Here is an 18,162-nt window from a genome sequence, read left to right as displayed (position 1 = left end):
ACAAAACAGATTTCTTGAAGAACAACCAGAACCCACCTTTCTTTTTTCCCGTTCCTGCTCTCTCCATCCTCCTGATTTTCATCATCAGACCCCGAATCACTTTTCCCCTCTTCCCAGTCTTTGTAGGATGACACTTTGGATTTCTTGGGCTGATCATCCAGCCTCTCCTTGCCCTCTCGCTCCTTGCGTTTCTGTGCAGCGAGCAGATCGAGACCCAGCAGCGAGGTGCGTGGAGCGGGGGCTCTGAACACGTGCTGTTCTGCTGCAGCGCTTTTCTTCTTCACTATCAGACCCCCGACCTGAACGCTGGGGTCACTGCCTTCTAGCCGGTGCAGGGAGGAATCATCGTCCATCTCTGCACAGTGTACAGCAGATGGGTCTCAGCCGACCGCGTCTATAAAGCAAAAAGATTGGCAGAAGTTACTTGTTTTGGCCTGGACCAAATGTACACAGCCATTATGTTGCGAGTAAAAACTATTGCCTATAAAATATGACATTAACATAATTACAAAGGTCATTCAGTGTCATACAGCTAAACAAAAATGATTTTGAGATAGCATATCTACAAACTTAATAAATAAATGTATTAATTTTTTTAAAATCTGGTTCTAGAATCTGATTGGCTGATAGTCGTGAGATATTCTGCAATAACAGCACTCGTACAGCCTCTTCAACCTTGTTTATTACTCCACCCACATTGAGTGCCAAGCAGAGCTAAACTAACTCACTACAGTGAGACAAATATTGCAGCGACAGCTAATATGAACAAATTTAGTGGTAGGGAAGAGCGATTCAGCACGTTTTTAGAAAAAAGTCAAAACAGGTCACGCTACAACCATTATATGCAGTCCCACAAATGCTCCCAAATATATTATGAGGTCGCATAGCTTAAATTTCAGGCGCATATAATTGATTTATTACGGTATTGATGGTTTTACAAAATCCATGTCGTGGCGCAATGTCACACCGGTAATGACTATGACACCGGTGTACTGCCCAACCCTAACTGTTGTCCTAAAATACGACAAAAAATAAAAAAAAATAAATAAATAGATAATCTTTTATATGCACCATAGGAACGATATTTCAGAAAATTTTGGCAGTTTTCAAACCTTGACTTCTCCAAACCGCGGTATACCTCGAAAACGGTTATCGTCCCATGCATATCCCACAATTTGTCAAAATATATTATTTTGTGTTCAACATAATAAAAACTCTAACCTGTTTGTGATGAATAAACGGTGAGTAAATGATTACATTATTTTAGTTGAACTAGCCCTTTAAGGGGTTAATAAAATCATAACCTGAGCAGCTTCTAATTAAAACTCTCTCTTTGATTACTTCTATTCCTCTCATGTGTGAGTCCTCAGCCAAATTAATAAATGTACATGTAAAAATGTTGTACTTTGTAATATTTATAGACATATTAGCCTAAATTAAAACAACAACACACAGTCCTTCAGCTCTCGGACATTTTGAATACGTCCCATAAATTCAGGTCACCACTTATTGTCAGAGACGTATAGTTGGGTTTTATTTTCAGATATTCAGACATTCTCCTTAATGATATAATTTTAAGGAAAGTATTCTTTGCAAATTCTAAATAGATAAATCATATTAGCAGCAAATGACTATGAAAATACAACATTGTTTACAGTAAATTAGATAGTGTTAGTGTTGTTTTGAAGTCATACTTGCATGCTAATTCCGATCGATTTTTTAAAGTAACATGATAAACAATATAGAGACTGCTAAATGAATGAATGTGCGAATATAAAACTAACTTTACCTCTATCTTATTGTCAGTATAACTCTTTACAGACCAATACTCGATAACTGCAGTGACTATAACTTAGTGTATTGTTTACCACGGGTAAATGTGCAATGAGGTTTATGAACCGATAACATATAACGTTGAGTTTAGAAAACCAGCGTTATGTAAACAATATTATCAATATTTGATTTAATTACAATGTGTAATCCAGTTGATTAAATACAAATGAATGTCATTAACGAACTGCTAACGTTTGTTAATGTAACAAACAACGTTACTCAATTATACAATAGCAGTTTACCTTTTCAGTGATATCCTCGGACGTCAGATATATGTGTTCCTCAAAACGCTTCTCGGTGGTATAAAAGAAGTAGTGTATGATGTGGCAAAATAAGAAATATATAACATAGCGGCAAACGTCAACAATGTGTACAGTAAGCCGCCATTACTATCCCAGCAGTCAAAGCCGAGTGACGTCAATCCTTTTCCTGGCCGAGCGAGCGAATCACTTTTGTTTTGAACTGGTTTCAAACGATTCAGTAAAGTGAGTCAAGTTAGTAAGTTAAATGGTGAGCTGAACGACTCATTGGGATGGTTTAATCTTGGATTTTGTTACAATAAAAGAAACAAAATCTTGTGAATTCGTGCTCATATACTATTAATTCATTCACTTTCTCTTCGGCTTAGTCCCTTTTTTAATCTGTGGTCGCCACAGCCGAATGAACCGCCAACTTACCCATACATATTTATGTCCAGTCTACAAAGACCTTTCGACTTCTTAAGTCGACCAGCAACTTGTTCAAAATCTGAAACGGCTCATAGGCCAGTTTCCCTTCGGATTCAACCATTAACAAAGTCCTCTAATAAAGCTAACACTGCCATTGCCATAGACTAAGGGTTGTATACGTTTGCAAATGCTTTCATATGTTCTAAAAATCACATAATTGGTAAAATAAAATATATACGTTGTCAATAAATCCATTTTATCAATAATAACTGAACAGCAATGCTTTTCACACGTGTTGGTGCGATACTTTGTAGTGTGCAATTTACCATAATTGCCTCTAGGAGTCGCTAATGGAAATAAAACAAACACACCCACGAAATGTACGTACGCCAGACAAGAAGTTGGCGCAGACCAACGCACACTCATGTTAATTTAATCGTTTGTAAATCCAAACATGAGAGTGAAACCTGGCGTACGCAAAGATTTTGTGCGTACACATCGTTGATGCACGAGGCCCCAGCTGATTGGTTGAGACAGAGTGATGAAGCCAATAATGATATGGGGATGGATAGGAGGCCATGATGGACACAGGCCAGTGGGCAAATTTAGCCAGGATGCCAGGCTTAAGGCTTTTTTCAAAGAACATCCTGGAAGTATTAACAACCACAGAGAGTCAGGACCTCTGGTTTAACGTCTCATCCGAAAGACGGAGCTCACAGAAAAGTATAGTGTCCCCTTCACAATACTGGGGCGTTAGGACCCACACAGACCGCAGGTTGAGCGCCCCCTGCTGGCATCACTAACACCACTTCCAGCAGAAACCTAGCTTTCCCATGTGGTCTCCGATAAAAAGTACTGCCCTGCCTATCTTCAGTGGGCGACCAATAGAGAGATGCAAAGAGCTAGCTGTCGGCTAAAGTTCAATTTACAGTTTAATACAATGATAACAAAGCACACAGACGTATCTGCATTCGAAATAATTTATTGTGACACAGCTGACATTTATATAGCACATTAATTCAATATGTCAGTCATAGCAATATACCACAAATATTCCTCATAATCCTTTTATTATTGTTATTACTATTAAATACATAGCTTTTCTGGCCACATTTAAGGCCCTGGACTCTTTTTTCCCCTATTGTCAGACAAAAACATTTATTTTTCATTTATACTCGTAATAAACTACATATGACATTAGAATATGATCCAATAAAGATTTAACATTGTCATCGATTTCTACACAAACCAAATGCACACAGAGACGTCTGAACATCAGTTGTTGGTCAAAGCTGAACAAATTAACACAGGCTTGCAAGAAAAATTATATTAATAATTTGCACATATCTTGGGGCAGGAATGTGGACAGACTTAAAAAAAAAAGGCAAATATGAAACTCAAAATAACACATGGCAGGATACTGAAGAGGAAAACAAAGGAACAGAACAGAGCTCACTCAGTAATAGTTTGCGTCATTCAATGTTAATGATACATCAGGATTACCTAAAAACAAATGCATATTAATGACTCGGAGTATGATTAAAAGCTACCTGATATAAATGGTGAAACATTGTTAGAGAAGGAAATACAATGTAATATTTATAACAGAACAGTAGACATTTTGGTTTACCTCACACTTTACAAGTTGAACATTAAAGGCAACACTTGCAGATAGATAGATAGATAGATAGATAGATAGATAGATAGATAGATAGATAGACAGATAGACAGATAGACAGACAGACAGACAGACAGACAGATAGAACGATAGATAGATAGATAGATAGATAGATAGATAGATAGATAGATAGATAGACAGACAGACAGACAGACAGACAGACAGACAGACAGACAGATCGATAGATAGATAGAACGATAGATAGATAGATAGATAGATAGATAGATAGATAGATAGATAGATAGATAGATAGATAGATAGATAGATAGATAGATAGATAGATAGATAGATAGATAGATAGATAGAACGATAGATAGAACGATAGATAGAACGATAGATAGATAGATAGATAGATAGATAGATAGATAGACTGATAGACAGATAGATAGATAGATAGATAGATAGATAGATAGATAGATAGATAGATAGATAGATAGATAGATAGATAGATAGATAGATAGATAGATAGATAGATAAAACGATAGATAGAACGATAGAACGATAGATAGATAGATAGATAGATAGATAGATAGATTGATAGACAGATAGACAGATAGATAGATAGATAGATAGATAGATAGATAGATAGATAGATAGATAGATAGATAGATAGATAGATAGATAGATAGATAGATAGATAGAACGATAGATAGAACGATAGATAGAACGATAGAACGATAGATAGAACGATAGAACGATAGATAGATAGATAGATTGATAGACAGATAGACAGATAGATAGATAGATAGATAGATAGATAGATAGATAGATAGATAGATAGATAGATAGATAGATAGATAGATAGATAGATAGATAGATAGATAGATAGAAGCAAAAGCTAGAAAATACATGCAGGTGCTAAGAACAATTCAACAGAGAAGCATATGACTAAAAGCAATGAACAGGTACCCAATACTCTGTACAACAGTTCAAGTATCAAACTCCTCCCCAAACAAAATGTTCTTATCAACATTGTAATAAATGGTCTTGGTAAAAATCATTGCGAAAAGGCTGAGCAATGGAGACAATTTCAAGTGTGTAGATAGAGGTACCGCACTAGAAATCTCTGTAAGAAAACAAATGTGCATTTAACGTTAAAGCACTGTTCGCAACGGCATGTAGTCTGTTGTTGAATGACAACTCTGGTGCAAAAATGATATGACAATATTTGAAACCATGACAACATATTCTAGCTCTTCTTGAAGGAATAGTTCACCAAAAAATGTGGAAAATGAAATAAAAATATCTGGTTTGTTAACCAAAATTCTCTAAAATATCATTATTTAGTGTGTTTTTCAACCCTTATGTACTGTTGCGGATGTTTTCATCCACTCTAGGGTGATTTTGCGTCTTAATTTGGCCATAACGTTCTCTGTGTTTAAGCTAGCAGAATGATTTTTGGTGACATCTTATTTTAACACACATTTTAAGAACGATACACTCTGGGCAAATTTATTATCCTTTTGATATGTTCAGGATGAAAACATCCAATGAATTAAACAGCTGTAAAACTGCATCAGTATTAAATACTTTTTCCACATATGTATGCATAAATCTGTTAATCAACCTCAGTCCTGATCAAAATTACTAAATTGCTTAGAAAATTACAGGATTTTCTCTCTAATTGCCAAATTCATAAATGATGTCAGTGATTTGGTGAAATAAAACACACACAAAATGATTTATTTAAAATAAAATAAAAATTTTGTGGACTGAATTTTGAAAATCTTTTATAAATGTCTTGAACATGTGAAACAACATTGGGCCTTTGATGCATTGTTCTGATTGATTTTAATTTGTTCTGCCTAATTTTCTGTTAGTGGCTGTTTTTACTCCATTGACTTCCATTATATCCACTTTTTTATTATTACAAAAACATCTCAACATATAATCATGCATTTTTGATTGTTGGTGGTTTTCCCTGTTGGAAGAGGTTGATTATCATTTGGCACCATTAACCCTTTAAATAGCCCTGTGTAAAAAACAAAAAAAGCTTAGTTTCTAGATTTTATATGGAGTATAAAAACAAATTTGAGTGTGTATTTGTGTGTCTGAGTGTGTAAAAGTGACCATTGCGCACTTACCTTGATGCGTCTAAGAAAATCTAATTGTTCATCTCAGCTCTCAGAACTACATGGAGTAAACAAAAACAAAGCCTGTGTATTTATGCACCATCAAATGTGGTTATAATGTAGGTCAATTGTGCAAAAACAGACACCAACAGTAAATTAGGGAGACAAAATTAAATTTATCTAACAATGCATCAAAGCCAATGTTTTTACTAATCGCTCACATCCAAGACTGTGATAAAAGGTTTAAGAAACCCAGTCCACAACTACTTTTTATATTGAAAATACATCATTTTTTGTGTGTTTTTTACCTGATAAGTGACATCATTTGTGATTTTGCCAATTAAAGAGTTAAAATCTTGTAATTTTCTAAGCATTTTAGTAGTTTTGATCAGGACTGAGGTTGATTAACAGATTCATTTAAAATAATTTGAATAAACTATTTATCTGATGCATTTTTACAGCAGTTTAATTCAGTGGATGTTTTCATCCTGAACATAACAAAAGAGTAGGAAATTTGAACAGTGCTTAAGGGTTAATACATCCACTGTAAAAAGTGATTAGTTATTTCACTTTCAAAGAAAAAAGGGAGTAAACCTGTTGCCTTAAAATTAACAGGTTGATTTTATTAAAATTTAATTAGTAAACACTGACTTTCACAATTATGCATAAGTTTGTTAACTTGATAATTATAAGACAACACGTTTGCTCAATTGTTTTAAACTAAAGTCAGTTAATCACAAATAAAACACCTTTCAATTTTTGGTTGAACTAACTTTTTTAATCTATGTTAAAAACAGCAGAGTACATTATGCTTGAAAAAGTACCACTTCAATAAGGGGTGCCCAAACTCGGTCCTGGAGGGCAGGTGTCCTGCAGATTTTAGCTCCAACGTGCCTCAACACACCTGCAAGGATGTTTCTAGAAAGCCTAGTAAAGCTGCTGTCACACTGAACTTGTCTTCATACTTGTTTCAACTTGTTTTCATACGCACACGATTGCGTCAGACCGGAAACGCAAGGTCATGCGTCAAGTTTTGCAGGTTGCCGCGGTGCAAAGTTCAAGCTTGGTGAACTCTGACCTATGAAATCGCATGACATGACTGCGTGAGACCAATTGAGGATCAAAACATAACCTGTCTGGACAGAAATTTAAACATGGAGCAAATCGCTTGCTTTTTTAATGTCTAATCATCTTGTTCAATACTGCCCCTTTTCGCAGGGAAGTACGACAGAATTTCACACACACCAACTCTAGTGTGACCGCAGCTTAAGAGCTTGATTAGCTAGCCCAGGTGTGTCTGATTGGGGTTGGAACTAAACTTTGCAGGACACCGACCCTCCATCATTGACTTTGGACCTGCCTGATTTAAATCATTTGGTCAAAATCCTCTGGTAATAATCAAACATTGAATAGCAGCTATGCAAATGCTGTGTACGCGTGATTTGTCAAAAAAATCTGCAAATTTGGATCAGTACAAGTTGCACCATCACTAAAGGAGCTGAATCAACAACACAGAGCGGTGGAAATCATTTCCATGCACATTTTAAAGATGAAATAAAATGACAGAAAAAAAAGTTTCCAGACAGAACTGGAAATCGTGGTAGAAAAGCCAGTCTACATGAGCCACTAAGCTATGGATCCTTTCCAAATAGTGGGCTGAGCAGAAATGAAAGAAGACAGAATGAGCAAGAGTTTTGAGAGAGTGATCTTATGGACTCTGTCAAACAAGTCAAGGCCTCCAGACAACAGAAATATCTATTAGTGGCAAATTTCAGGATGATTTGTGCTCCAAGGTGTAGTAACGGTACATGATGCCCACTAAAACAGCAGCTATGGCAGGAATAAACCAGGTGCTCCACGACCTGAGGAAAAAAGACAAACAATGAATTTTAAATTATATATATATATATATATATATATATATATATATATATATATATATATATATATATATATATATATATATATATATATATATATATCATGAATATTGTAATTTTTGTGAGAAGTAAATCAGACTTCATACCTGGAATCTTTGGAAGTTGTAATGTAAACTTCCTAAAGGTAAAAGAATGATAAAGCAAATAAACGTCAACAAACTGCTAAAACTTTTACATGACGATCAATTTTGGTCACAAAAGATCCAGAAAAGTTAAGAATAAGTTTTACCTTTTTTGATTCTTTCTTTCGATCATCCTAAGAGTAAGAAAAGAAAAGCATTACTACAGCAAAAGATATTACATTAGGGCTTCACAAATTCAATTTTTATTAATCAAAATATGAATGATAAAAATGATAATAAAATGGCAGCACAGTGGCTCAGTGGTTAGCACTGTCGCCTCACAGCAGGAAAGTCGCTGGTTTGAATCGCAGCTGAAGTTTGCATGTTCTCCCCTGTTGGCGAGGGTTTCCTCCGGGTGCTCTGATTTCCCCCACAGTCCAAAGACTATAATTGAATGAACAATTTGTCACTTCTTGAATAGGAACTTCATGTCCCAATGACTCATTATGCAATAGTCACAAACACACCATGTACTAGGCACTCAACCGTCTTTTGTATGAACTTTATAAGGTTCTTTTGTGATTTTGACATTAAAAGCCTCGCCCCTACGCTTTAAAATTAACTCTTTAAAGGCCACTCATTAAAATACTAGAGTGTTAGTAGTTGTTTCTTTCTGCTTAGTCCCTTATTTATCTGGGGTTGCTACAGGAGAATAAACCGTCAACTATTCCAGCATATGTTTTATGCACCGGATGTGACAAAATACTCCCAATACTGGGAAACATCTATACACAGTCATTCACACACACACTCATACACTACGGCCACTTTAGTTTATTTCACTCAACTCTAGCACATGTCTTTAGACTGGGGGGAAACTGAAGCACTGGGAGGAAACCCACGCCAACGCGGGAAGAACATGCAAACTCCACACAGAAATGCCAAGTAGCCCAGCTGGAACTCGAACCACCAATCTTCTTGCTGTTAGGAGAAAGTGCTAACCACTACGCCACCGTGCCACCCAACCTTAACATTTTTGTAATTTTACATAATCGATGGCAATGAAGTAACCATATTTGGTTCTTCCAGTTGGGTGCATGAAGTATCAAACTTTTCCCCCCAGCTAAGTGTATAATGGGTATTTATAGTGCACCTTACATTTTTCAGACTTTTCAAAGTGAACACGAATTTCATAGAATTTAAAATTCACAAACTGATGTACTTTTCAATCCCATTTTTTGGCTGAATTCCACCATTCAAACAGTTCATACGTGTTATCTTAAAGGGACAGTTCACAGATTTCTTCATTTCTTCACACTCAAGCAATTCTACACTTTCGTGACTTCCCTCTTTTGAATATAAAACTATTTGTTCTGAAGAATATTGGAGAAAAAAAGATCCATTAATAAACAACATAGGGAAAAAAAGAGACACTGCTCGCTGCAGAGCCACTTGGGCTCCAATGAAGGGGGGCTCAAGCTCCAACTCCTCCTCCTATAAGCTGCTTTAATGCGTACATTCACCCCTAACCCCAACCCCCAGTGACATCACTTGTAGAAAAAGTGCAAGGAAGGAGGAGCTGGAGCTCAAGCTCCCCTTGCTGGAGCTCAGCTCTGTCCAAATAGCTCTGCAGTGAGCACCACTTGAAAAAAAAAATACCAAGCAAGGAGTCAATGGTTTTTAGTTTTTCAACTATTCTTCAGTATATTTTCATTTGTGTTTTTGGCTGGGCCATCCCTTTTACAGCTCATCCTTCACCATGCTCACAGTTGCTTTTAACCATAGATATCATAACCGGACCCTGAGCATGCTTCAAAACAGCACCACTATTTGTGCAGGGCTACCAGGACAAATGTCGTTCAACCGCACTAGTCAAGTCCAAAGCCGATGTGAGGATGCTGGACTTTTAGCACTGTGTACGGGTGTAGTAACGAGCAAACAAAGAAAACAAAGCACAGAGGCAGAACGTTTCACAGGTAAAAAGTTTTTTTTCGCGTTATTGTATGTTACGAACTTTTGTGATGAACAAGATTATAATACAGTCTCTTACTGCAATGACCATAAGGCAAAGTAATACCAAACTCACACTAAATACAAGTCTTATGCTTGTTTTGTTGATAAAAATCACCAAACAATGTTATGAAATATGACAAGATGCCGCGGTGCTAGAAACTTGTATTATTGTCGGCTAAGTGTACGAGTCATTCATAAAGGGGATTCATTCACAAACAAATTGCTTTCTCCATTAGAATGAGAAGTGAAAGCAGGAGAGGAGGCGTGTTTCAGGACATGGATTAGATCAAATTTAACAGGGAGAGTGGATAATGCATTTCCATGCAAACAAACACACGCTCTTTGTCTGCAATGCCTGTGCCGTCACTTATCCATCTATGTAGAAAAGTAAATACAAAAAATTATAATTTTCGTAATTTTAAAAATATATTTGCATACTGTCCACGGGGAAAACTCTTGATCATAGATATACGAATATACGTTTACATATCTATGGCTCTGGATGGCCAGTTCTCAACTGCACCTTGGGTCCCACGTTCATTTCAAAGGTGCACTACCCTGTACTAAAATGGCGGCTCTATTGACGGATTCCTACCAATACACAACAATGGGGTATATGCCGAAGCATGCTAATAGGACTTTTAAGTTGCTAGTAACCTAGGTTAAGCGCTTCCTGTGAACTGTTTGCCATTACAAAAACGGCACGTTTAAGGTCTGTTTTCTTTAAAAATCAGCGATTTCCACTGGCTGAGTGATATACAATATAAAGTACAAGAAGCACTGCATTAAATTACATTTCCCCCCGCCATATCTTTAAAATATGAGCATTTATTTTACCCCAGTATATTCAATGGAGCTTCTGCGCTAGCCTGCCGATTCTGACGGGCGAGTGCGTGTAAACGGCTTTTTGTCTCGTGTTGCGCTTGAGCAACTAACTAAATGCCAGAGTATATTTAACTGATTGTGTTTTAACTACATTACAACATCGATGCTGTAAAAAGTATCGTTTAAAATGGAAAAAAAAACTAATAATAACAGGTAACCGGAAGTTTATCAGCATGGAAACACCACTAGCTCGGCATATACCTTATAGCGTAGGCGACATAATGTCAATATCTATGACTTTTAACCATGTTTGTTCTGACATCGCATTATACATTTACTAAACTGTAGTAACCAATATTTTACCAGTTCATTTGTGAATCGATGCTAATTGCTAAAGGATGCAAACACTTTTCCCCATCCCTACTTTTGAGGGAAAACATGACTCCAAACAAGACACATTAAACTCCATGATCAAATTCCATATATTACTACTGCAAATGTCCATGTGAAACTTTGAAATATTAGCACAATGCCCATCCTAAAACACGCACTAAGAAAGTCAAGGTTTGAGAGAATTTTAGTTTGCTAAAGTGGTGCTTATAAAGCTAGTTCCAATCAATAGGTATGATAATACACTTTACCAAAATCTGATTTGAGCTCAAACTGATACAGCAAATTGATGCCATTACGAGCTATTTATAACGCCCTTAAAAGCCTTGAAAGATGAAACTTGCGATCATGCTAACAGTTATTAAATTTCCAGCATGACCATTAAACTCGCATTAAAGCACGTTAGCCTTTTCTAAAACACCCAATAAACAAATTGATGACCAGCTAAAATAGCATCATATTGCGCCTTGAAAGTAATACACTCATAATAAAGTCAACTAGCAGTACCATGTGGAGCTCCCCAATGTAATACTGCTGGAGCATCTCCCGGGCGTCTGTTGAATGACCCACATCTTCAAAACTTTCTGTTGCATCTGCGCCTGCTTGCTCCAGCAAAACCTCCTCGCCTCCTGGATGCTGTGAAAGAGATAAGGAACGTTTACAGCTTCTAGACATCACCACTTTTCAGTTCAGTCATGCACGCGTTGACATACAAATGATTCACCCTCCTGTCAATTTCTATATCAAATATTTCTCAAATGATGTTTAACAGAAAAAGGAATCTTCGACAATAGTTCCTGTAATATTATTTCTTCTGGAGAGAGTCTTATTTGTTTTATTTTGGATACAATAAAAGCTGTTGCTAATTTAAAAAACATTTTAAGGTCAATATTATTAGCCTTCCTAAGCATTTTTTTCTGATTGTCTACAAAACAAACTATCGTCACACTTGCCGAACTACCCTAACCTGCCTAGTTAATCTAGTTAAGCCTTTAAATGTCACTTTAAGCTCAATACTAGTATCTTGAAAAATATCTAGTCAAATACTCTGTACCGTCATCATGGCAAAGATAAAAGAAATCAGTTATTAGTATTGAGTCTATAATAATACTGAAGAAAAACTCTCTGTTAAACAGAAATTAAGGGAAAAATATACAAGAGGGCTAATAATTCAGGAGGGCTAATAATTCTGACTTCAACTGCAGATGTTATAAAAATCTAGACGCATCTTGTGCAAAACTTGCATCCCCTAATCCATAGGTCTCAAACTCAATTCCTGGAGGGCCACAGCTCTGCATCAGTCACAGCTGATCCAACTAATCAAGGTGTTCAAGACTATTAGATCAGCTGTGTTTGATTAGGGTTGAAGTAAAAATGCAGAGATGCGGCCCTGCAGGAATTGACCTAATAATCTACCTGATTAGAAAGGATAAGAGTTCTCTAGGCAGTCTAACAGCATGTCTTGAAGATTTGAAAGTATGGAAAGGCATTGTTTTGACCCCCAATAAAGTGATCACCTTGTCCCTGAATCTCTAAATCGATTAATCTCTCCACATATATCATATCATAAATATTTAATTTAATGCTGTCAAGTCAGCGGCAAAGGCTATTTTCATGGCAAAAACAAAAAACTTAAATATTAATACAATTAATGCAATAAAAACAACAACCAAATATACAAGATGAGATGAATTGGATTTTTCCATCTCTCTGCAACAATCAAATACACACATTCGTAATATACACAAAGAAAATTGGGTGTAAATGCAGATGTTAATAAAAACATATAACATCAGAGGCTCTCAAAGTGGGGGTCGCATAGGTCTGTCACGATATCTATTTTTTGTTGTACGATATATTGCACCAAAATGCATTTATTAAGCATGTAAGACTTTTGAAGGCCTAAAATTTGGATTATGAGATTTAAGACATCAAGACTTTTTAAGGCCCAGCAGAAACATACTGACACCTTCAATGGAGATTGAGATGTTGCACAATCAGCTAAAATGTTGATAGAATTGGGGTTTTATGCAAGGGTGATATTTATTTCGTCACCAAAAATGAATGAGGTCATGTGTTGTACAATAAGTCGATATATTGATTACTGTGACAGGTCTAGGGTCGCAGGACATTTGTTACCTCTGTCGGCGTATGTTGTCATCATTCCAGGTTTGTTTATACTGACTAAATCTGAATTCAATCTGCATTTCAGCAATTCCATGCAAATGTCAACCTTGCCATTAAAAATGATTTAGTTTTCACTTAAATAGCAAAACCGCTTCTACATTATTTTTTATAAACAAGTATTTTACAGTAATTTCACATCGGTCACATCAATAACAAAGCTTTTTTTAAATGCAAAAATGTAAAATAAAATCAATGATGTTTGTTCTATAGAGAGTCGACTCTTATCTTTTTCATTAGCATTGTTTTTGTTGTATTGTGTGGTTTAATTCACAGAATTTCTATGAAGTATATTGAATACTGTTAACTCGCAGACTTTTTGTTTGCATGTTTATTTTCTACAAGAAGTTTATAGACTGACATTTTTCTGATCCAAAACAACAAACCACTGAGTTATGGGGAAATGTTCCAACATAATGTTAGCATATACTTACCTTTCCGTGAATTTATGTTTCAAATTTTTACTGCAAATGTCACATTCATAACACTGAAATGGCTCATCTGTGGAACGTGGATGGTCTGAGCAGATTGAACATTCTAAATACATCAGCCAACTTGTTTGTTGGTGTTTGTCTGTGCAGTTTGAACTGGCCTTTTAAATCCAAAGCTAAACATCTTCTTCAATACCTGCACAATATTGAAAACATTTAACTTTGTGATATTTTTTAATCTGCAATAAAATATTGCAATATGAATACAATTTCACTAGATAAGTCAAATGACTAGAATTTATCTTTTTAGATTGATTGTAATGATTCTGTAGGGGACTGCATAAAATAAACAATCTACAAGCATAGATAAATTCAATAAAGAAAAATATACAAAATAAATAAAACAACATTTCATTGTTTTCCGAAGAGTTGTAAAGTATTTAGATATACAGTACTTGAATAATCAAATGTAAAATAACACTACATAGTCTTTATTTTATAAACAGTTTAATAACATTGATCATGGTTCATTTTTCAAAGTTACAAATGGTACATTTTTATATGCCTGAATGCTTTTAAAAGCATCACACAGTCACAGGCCTCAAAAAAAAAACTCTTGCACAATTATAAATTCTAATCCAGACTTAATATTGCACATATTTGTAATGTGACTATTGCGAGTGATCACATTGCAATATCAATGCTGAATTATTCATTGTGCAGCCCTACTTTGTGGTCGGATGGCCCTACTCTGTGGAACAAACTCCCACACTATATTGGATTGACCTCCACTTTATCCGAGTGTTGTGTTTTAACTGTTTTACTGCTATTAGTGTTTTTTTTTATCTCATTTAGACCTGTACAGTGCTTTAGTTGTGCTCTATAAATTAACTGAAAGTATTACAATTTCCAGGAAGGTGTTTCAGTGACAAGCGGAAAAAAAACTAATGTAATTCTGTCATGCAACATCAAGATTTGAGGTTCAAAAACCGGTTCTTGAGTGCAACTCGCCTACTCATGGGCTTCGTTCCAGAAGTATTTCAAACAAATTTTGCTCTAGGGATTTTTAAAAAGAGTGTCTTGTGTGGAAAATAAAGTGGATCATAGGTTCTATCTAATAAATAAATACTAAAATATTTGCACCAAGCTGGCAAAACTAGCGCTGGGAGATTTGGATTCAAATGAAAATCTTGTATAATTGAACATTTTTATTGGATTACGATTAATGAACGATTATTTAAACTTGTTTACTTTATATTTTGCCCTTATAATTTGCTGACAAGATTTGTACAGTAAATATGCTCACATATTACAACTAGGCATGGGCCGGCATACGATTTTGACAGTATGATAACCTTTGATAAAAATATCACAGTTTCACGGTTGTGATTACTGCTCTAAAACATTCTTTACAATGTAAAATGGCATCTTTGGACATCTTTCCAACTGGAGATACTGTTATCCTAAAAAACTATAAACTAAAAATAAAAATGTAAAATTCTTACATATACCGTAGGAACGGTATAACAGACAAAAACTGGCAGTTTAAAAACCTTGACTTTTCCAAATCACGATATACTGTGAAAGCGGTTATCGTCCCATGCCTAATTACAAGCAAGAGATTTTTGAATGAGGGGTGCATTACTTGATTTAAAAATAATTGTAAAAATAAAAGTAAAAACACACACCATCTATTATCTGTGATTAGCTTGTGCTGTGTGTCATCGTGACGTGTAGTTTAATGTTTTTTGAAAGGTGTGCGGGTAAGCGAAGGCTGCACCGGACCGTGGCCAAGCCAAAACCATGTTTTCTTGTAATTGAATGGCTAATAATTCTGACTTCAACTATATATATATATATATATATATATATATATATATATATATATATATATATATATATATATATATATATAGTTGAAGTCAGAATTATTAGCCTCTCTTTTCAAAATTACTAGCCTCTTTCAGCTAATCTTTTTTACGATATATATATATATATATATATATATATATATATATATATATATATATATATATATATATGATATCATTATAGGCATCACAGTGGGTAACACAATTGCCTGACAGCAAGACTTCCGCTGGTTCGAGCCATGGCTGGGTCAGCTGGCACTTCTGTATGGAGTTTGCATGTTCTCCCTGTGTTCGCGTGGGGTTCCTCCAGGTGCTCTGGTTTACCCCACAGTTCAAACACATGTGCTATGGGTGAATTGGGTAAGCTAAATTGGCTGTAGAGTGTGTGTGTTAATGCAAGAGTGTATGGGTGTTTTCCAGTGTTGCTGGAAGGGCATCCACCGAGTAAAACATGATGGATAAGTTGGAGGTTTATTCCGCTGTGGCGACCCCTGTTAATAAAGGTACTAAGCTAAAAAGAAAATGAATAAATAAAATATAATGAATAATACATTTAAGGGACTTTGCTGAGAACTATTTTATATAAAAGTATTGAAAAATGATAATTATTATTTAAGTAATAGTCATACACAACTTGAGAAAAATAAGAGCAGTTACTGTGTTATATTCTACTTATAATAAATCAATATCAACTGTGGTCATGAAACAAAATTGTATAGTTTTTTGTAGTCATATTTATTTTATAAGAGAGGTATTATTTAAAATAATTTATAATAGATGTTTTGAGCAAAAGTATTTAATAAAACATCAAATATGACTTTCTCAAATAACTAAAAGAATCACTGGAGGCAGACTCGTCCTGGTGATTCATAATAAAGATTCGATTCCCGACGCGCTCGGTTTCACACGACATCATAATAATTATGTCATACAAAAATTACAATATTAATCAAATCTAGGCTATAGAAGATCCTCAAAATAATATTGCAAGTAAATAAATGTAAAACTTATAACACCAGTCGGTGAGAACTGGAATCGTTTATGTGACAGCTCAACGTGCACAGGCTAGCCGGGCAGCTAAATGGCTAACACACAACCATTCAGTGTCTTCCTATATGTTTTGATAGTAAATGCGTACAATTAATGTTATTTAGATAAATAATTCAGTGCTGTTTGCTTCAAAGAATCTTCAGTTATTAACTCACAGATAGGGCCAAAGGAACTTTGCTGAGCTTGACAGCAGCCTCGATTGTGCAACTAGAAACGATCCATCTGTAAATTAGTAACTAATATAAGCCAGTACGTAACATATAACGATATAAATACCAGCTATGTAAAATAATGCAGGTTTTACTGCTGTACTGTAAAACAGCTGATGTTGAAGACCATAATGAAACTCCAACTCTCTCTTACCTCCTCCATGAAACTTGTGATATCGTAAACTTTATCGTGAATGATGAGCCACGTGTCTTTGCCCATGTTATGCACTTGAACCTCCTTGCGTGTATAATATTTTACACCGCTATCCTCTTGCGTGCTTTCATTCTTCGTGTTCTGGTTCTCTCTGCCCACTGAGCTCCCAGTCTCTTCCCCCATTTTCACTCCGTGTCGCTCGCTTTCTCTGCTGCAGTTATGCGGAAAACCAGTGTGTAGGTTTGTCTGTTTGTTGCTTATAGACGTTTTTTTATGACACCCAAAACTGCTCAGCTCAGCTCTTGTTTAGCCGGCACACCATTTCACCATTAGTCACGAGAAATGACCCTTTCCATTCGCTTGAAGCGCACCAGCCAATCAGCGCTCAGATCACTTGCCACACGGCCAGTAGTAGCCAATTAGAATCAACAGCAGAGCATCACGAGACCACCAAATGCCACGCAGGTTATATTACGCACGTCACGTTACGCAACCCCAAAAGTCCTTAATACTGAAAAGTCCCAAATACCTTGTTATTTTTTTAATTGAGGGGGTTGTTGTATTATTAATCATACAGTGTGTAATAATTGATTTAAAATTGATTGATTTAAAAATGATTGAAAATATAATCTTTAATGTGGGTTCCACATGTTGTTCCGAAACAAATCAATTTAAATGATTACTTGTTGATGAAATGGATATATATATATATATATATATATATATATATATATATATATATATATATATATATATATATATATATATATATATATATATAT

General features: G+C 35.4%; 2 protein-coding genes across 3 annotated transcripts in view; both read right to left on the bottom strand.

Moving 5' to 3' along the window:
- The window catches only part of dhx38 (DEAH (Asp-Glu-Ala-His) box polypeptide 38), a 49,216-nt gene extending 46,984 nt beyond the window's left edge, over positions 1-2,232 (bottom strand). Inside the window, exons 1-2 of one of the 2 annotated variants that reach the window (XM_073906310.1) lie at positions 2,076-2,232; positions 37-394 (exon numbers count right to left, since the gene is read on the bottom strand). In XM_073906310.1, the coding sequence (XP_073762411.1) occupies positions 37-353 (317 nt within the window). In that variant the 5' untranslated portion in view covers positions 354-394; positions 2,076-2,232. 2 annotated transcript variants of the gene reach the window in all.
- Positions 2,233-6,853: 4,621 nt separating this feature from the next.
- On the bottom strand, positions 6,854-17,705 carry cyb5b (cytochrome b5 type B). The gene is given in 5 exon segments (NM_212876.1): positions 6,854-8,113; positions 8,278-8,309; positions 8,421-8,447; positions 11,989-12,117; positions 17,381-17,705. Coding segments are annotated over 5 exon segments (462 nt in total). The 5' UTR covers positions 17,564-17,705; the 3' UTR covers positions 6,854-8,022.
- Between the last annotated feature and the right edge of the window lie 457 nt (positions 17,706-18,162).

This window comes from Danio rerio, chromosome 7, assembly GCF_049306965.1.
Source record: "Danio rerio strain Tuebingen ecotype United States chromosome 7, GRCz12tu, whole genome shotgun sequence".
Classification (NCBI taxonomy): Eukaryota; Metazoa; Chordata; class Actinopteri; order Cypriniformes; family Danionidae; genus Danio; species Danio rerio.
This window is presented reverse-complemented; position numbering and strand designations above follow the sequence as displayed.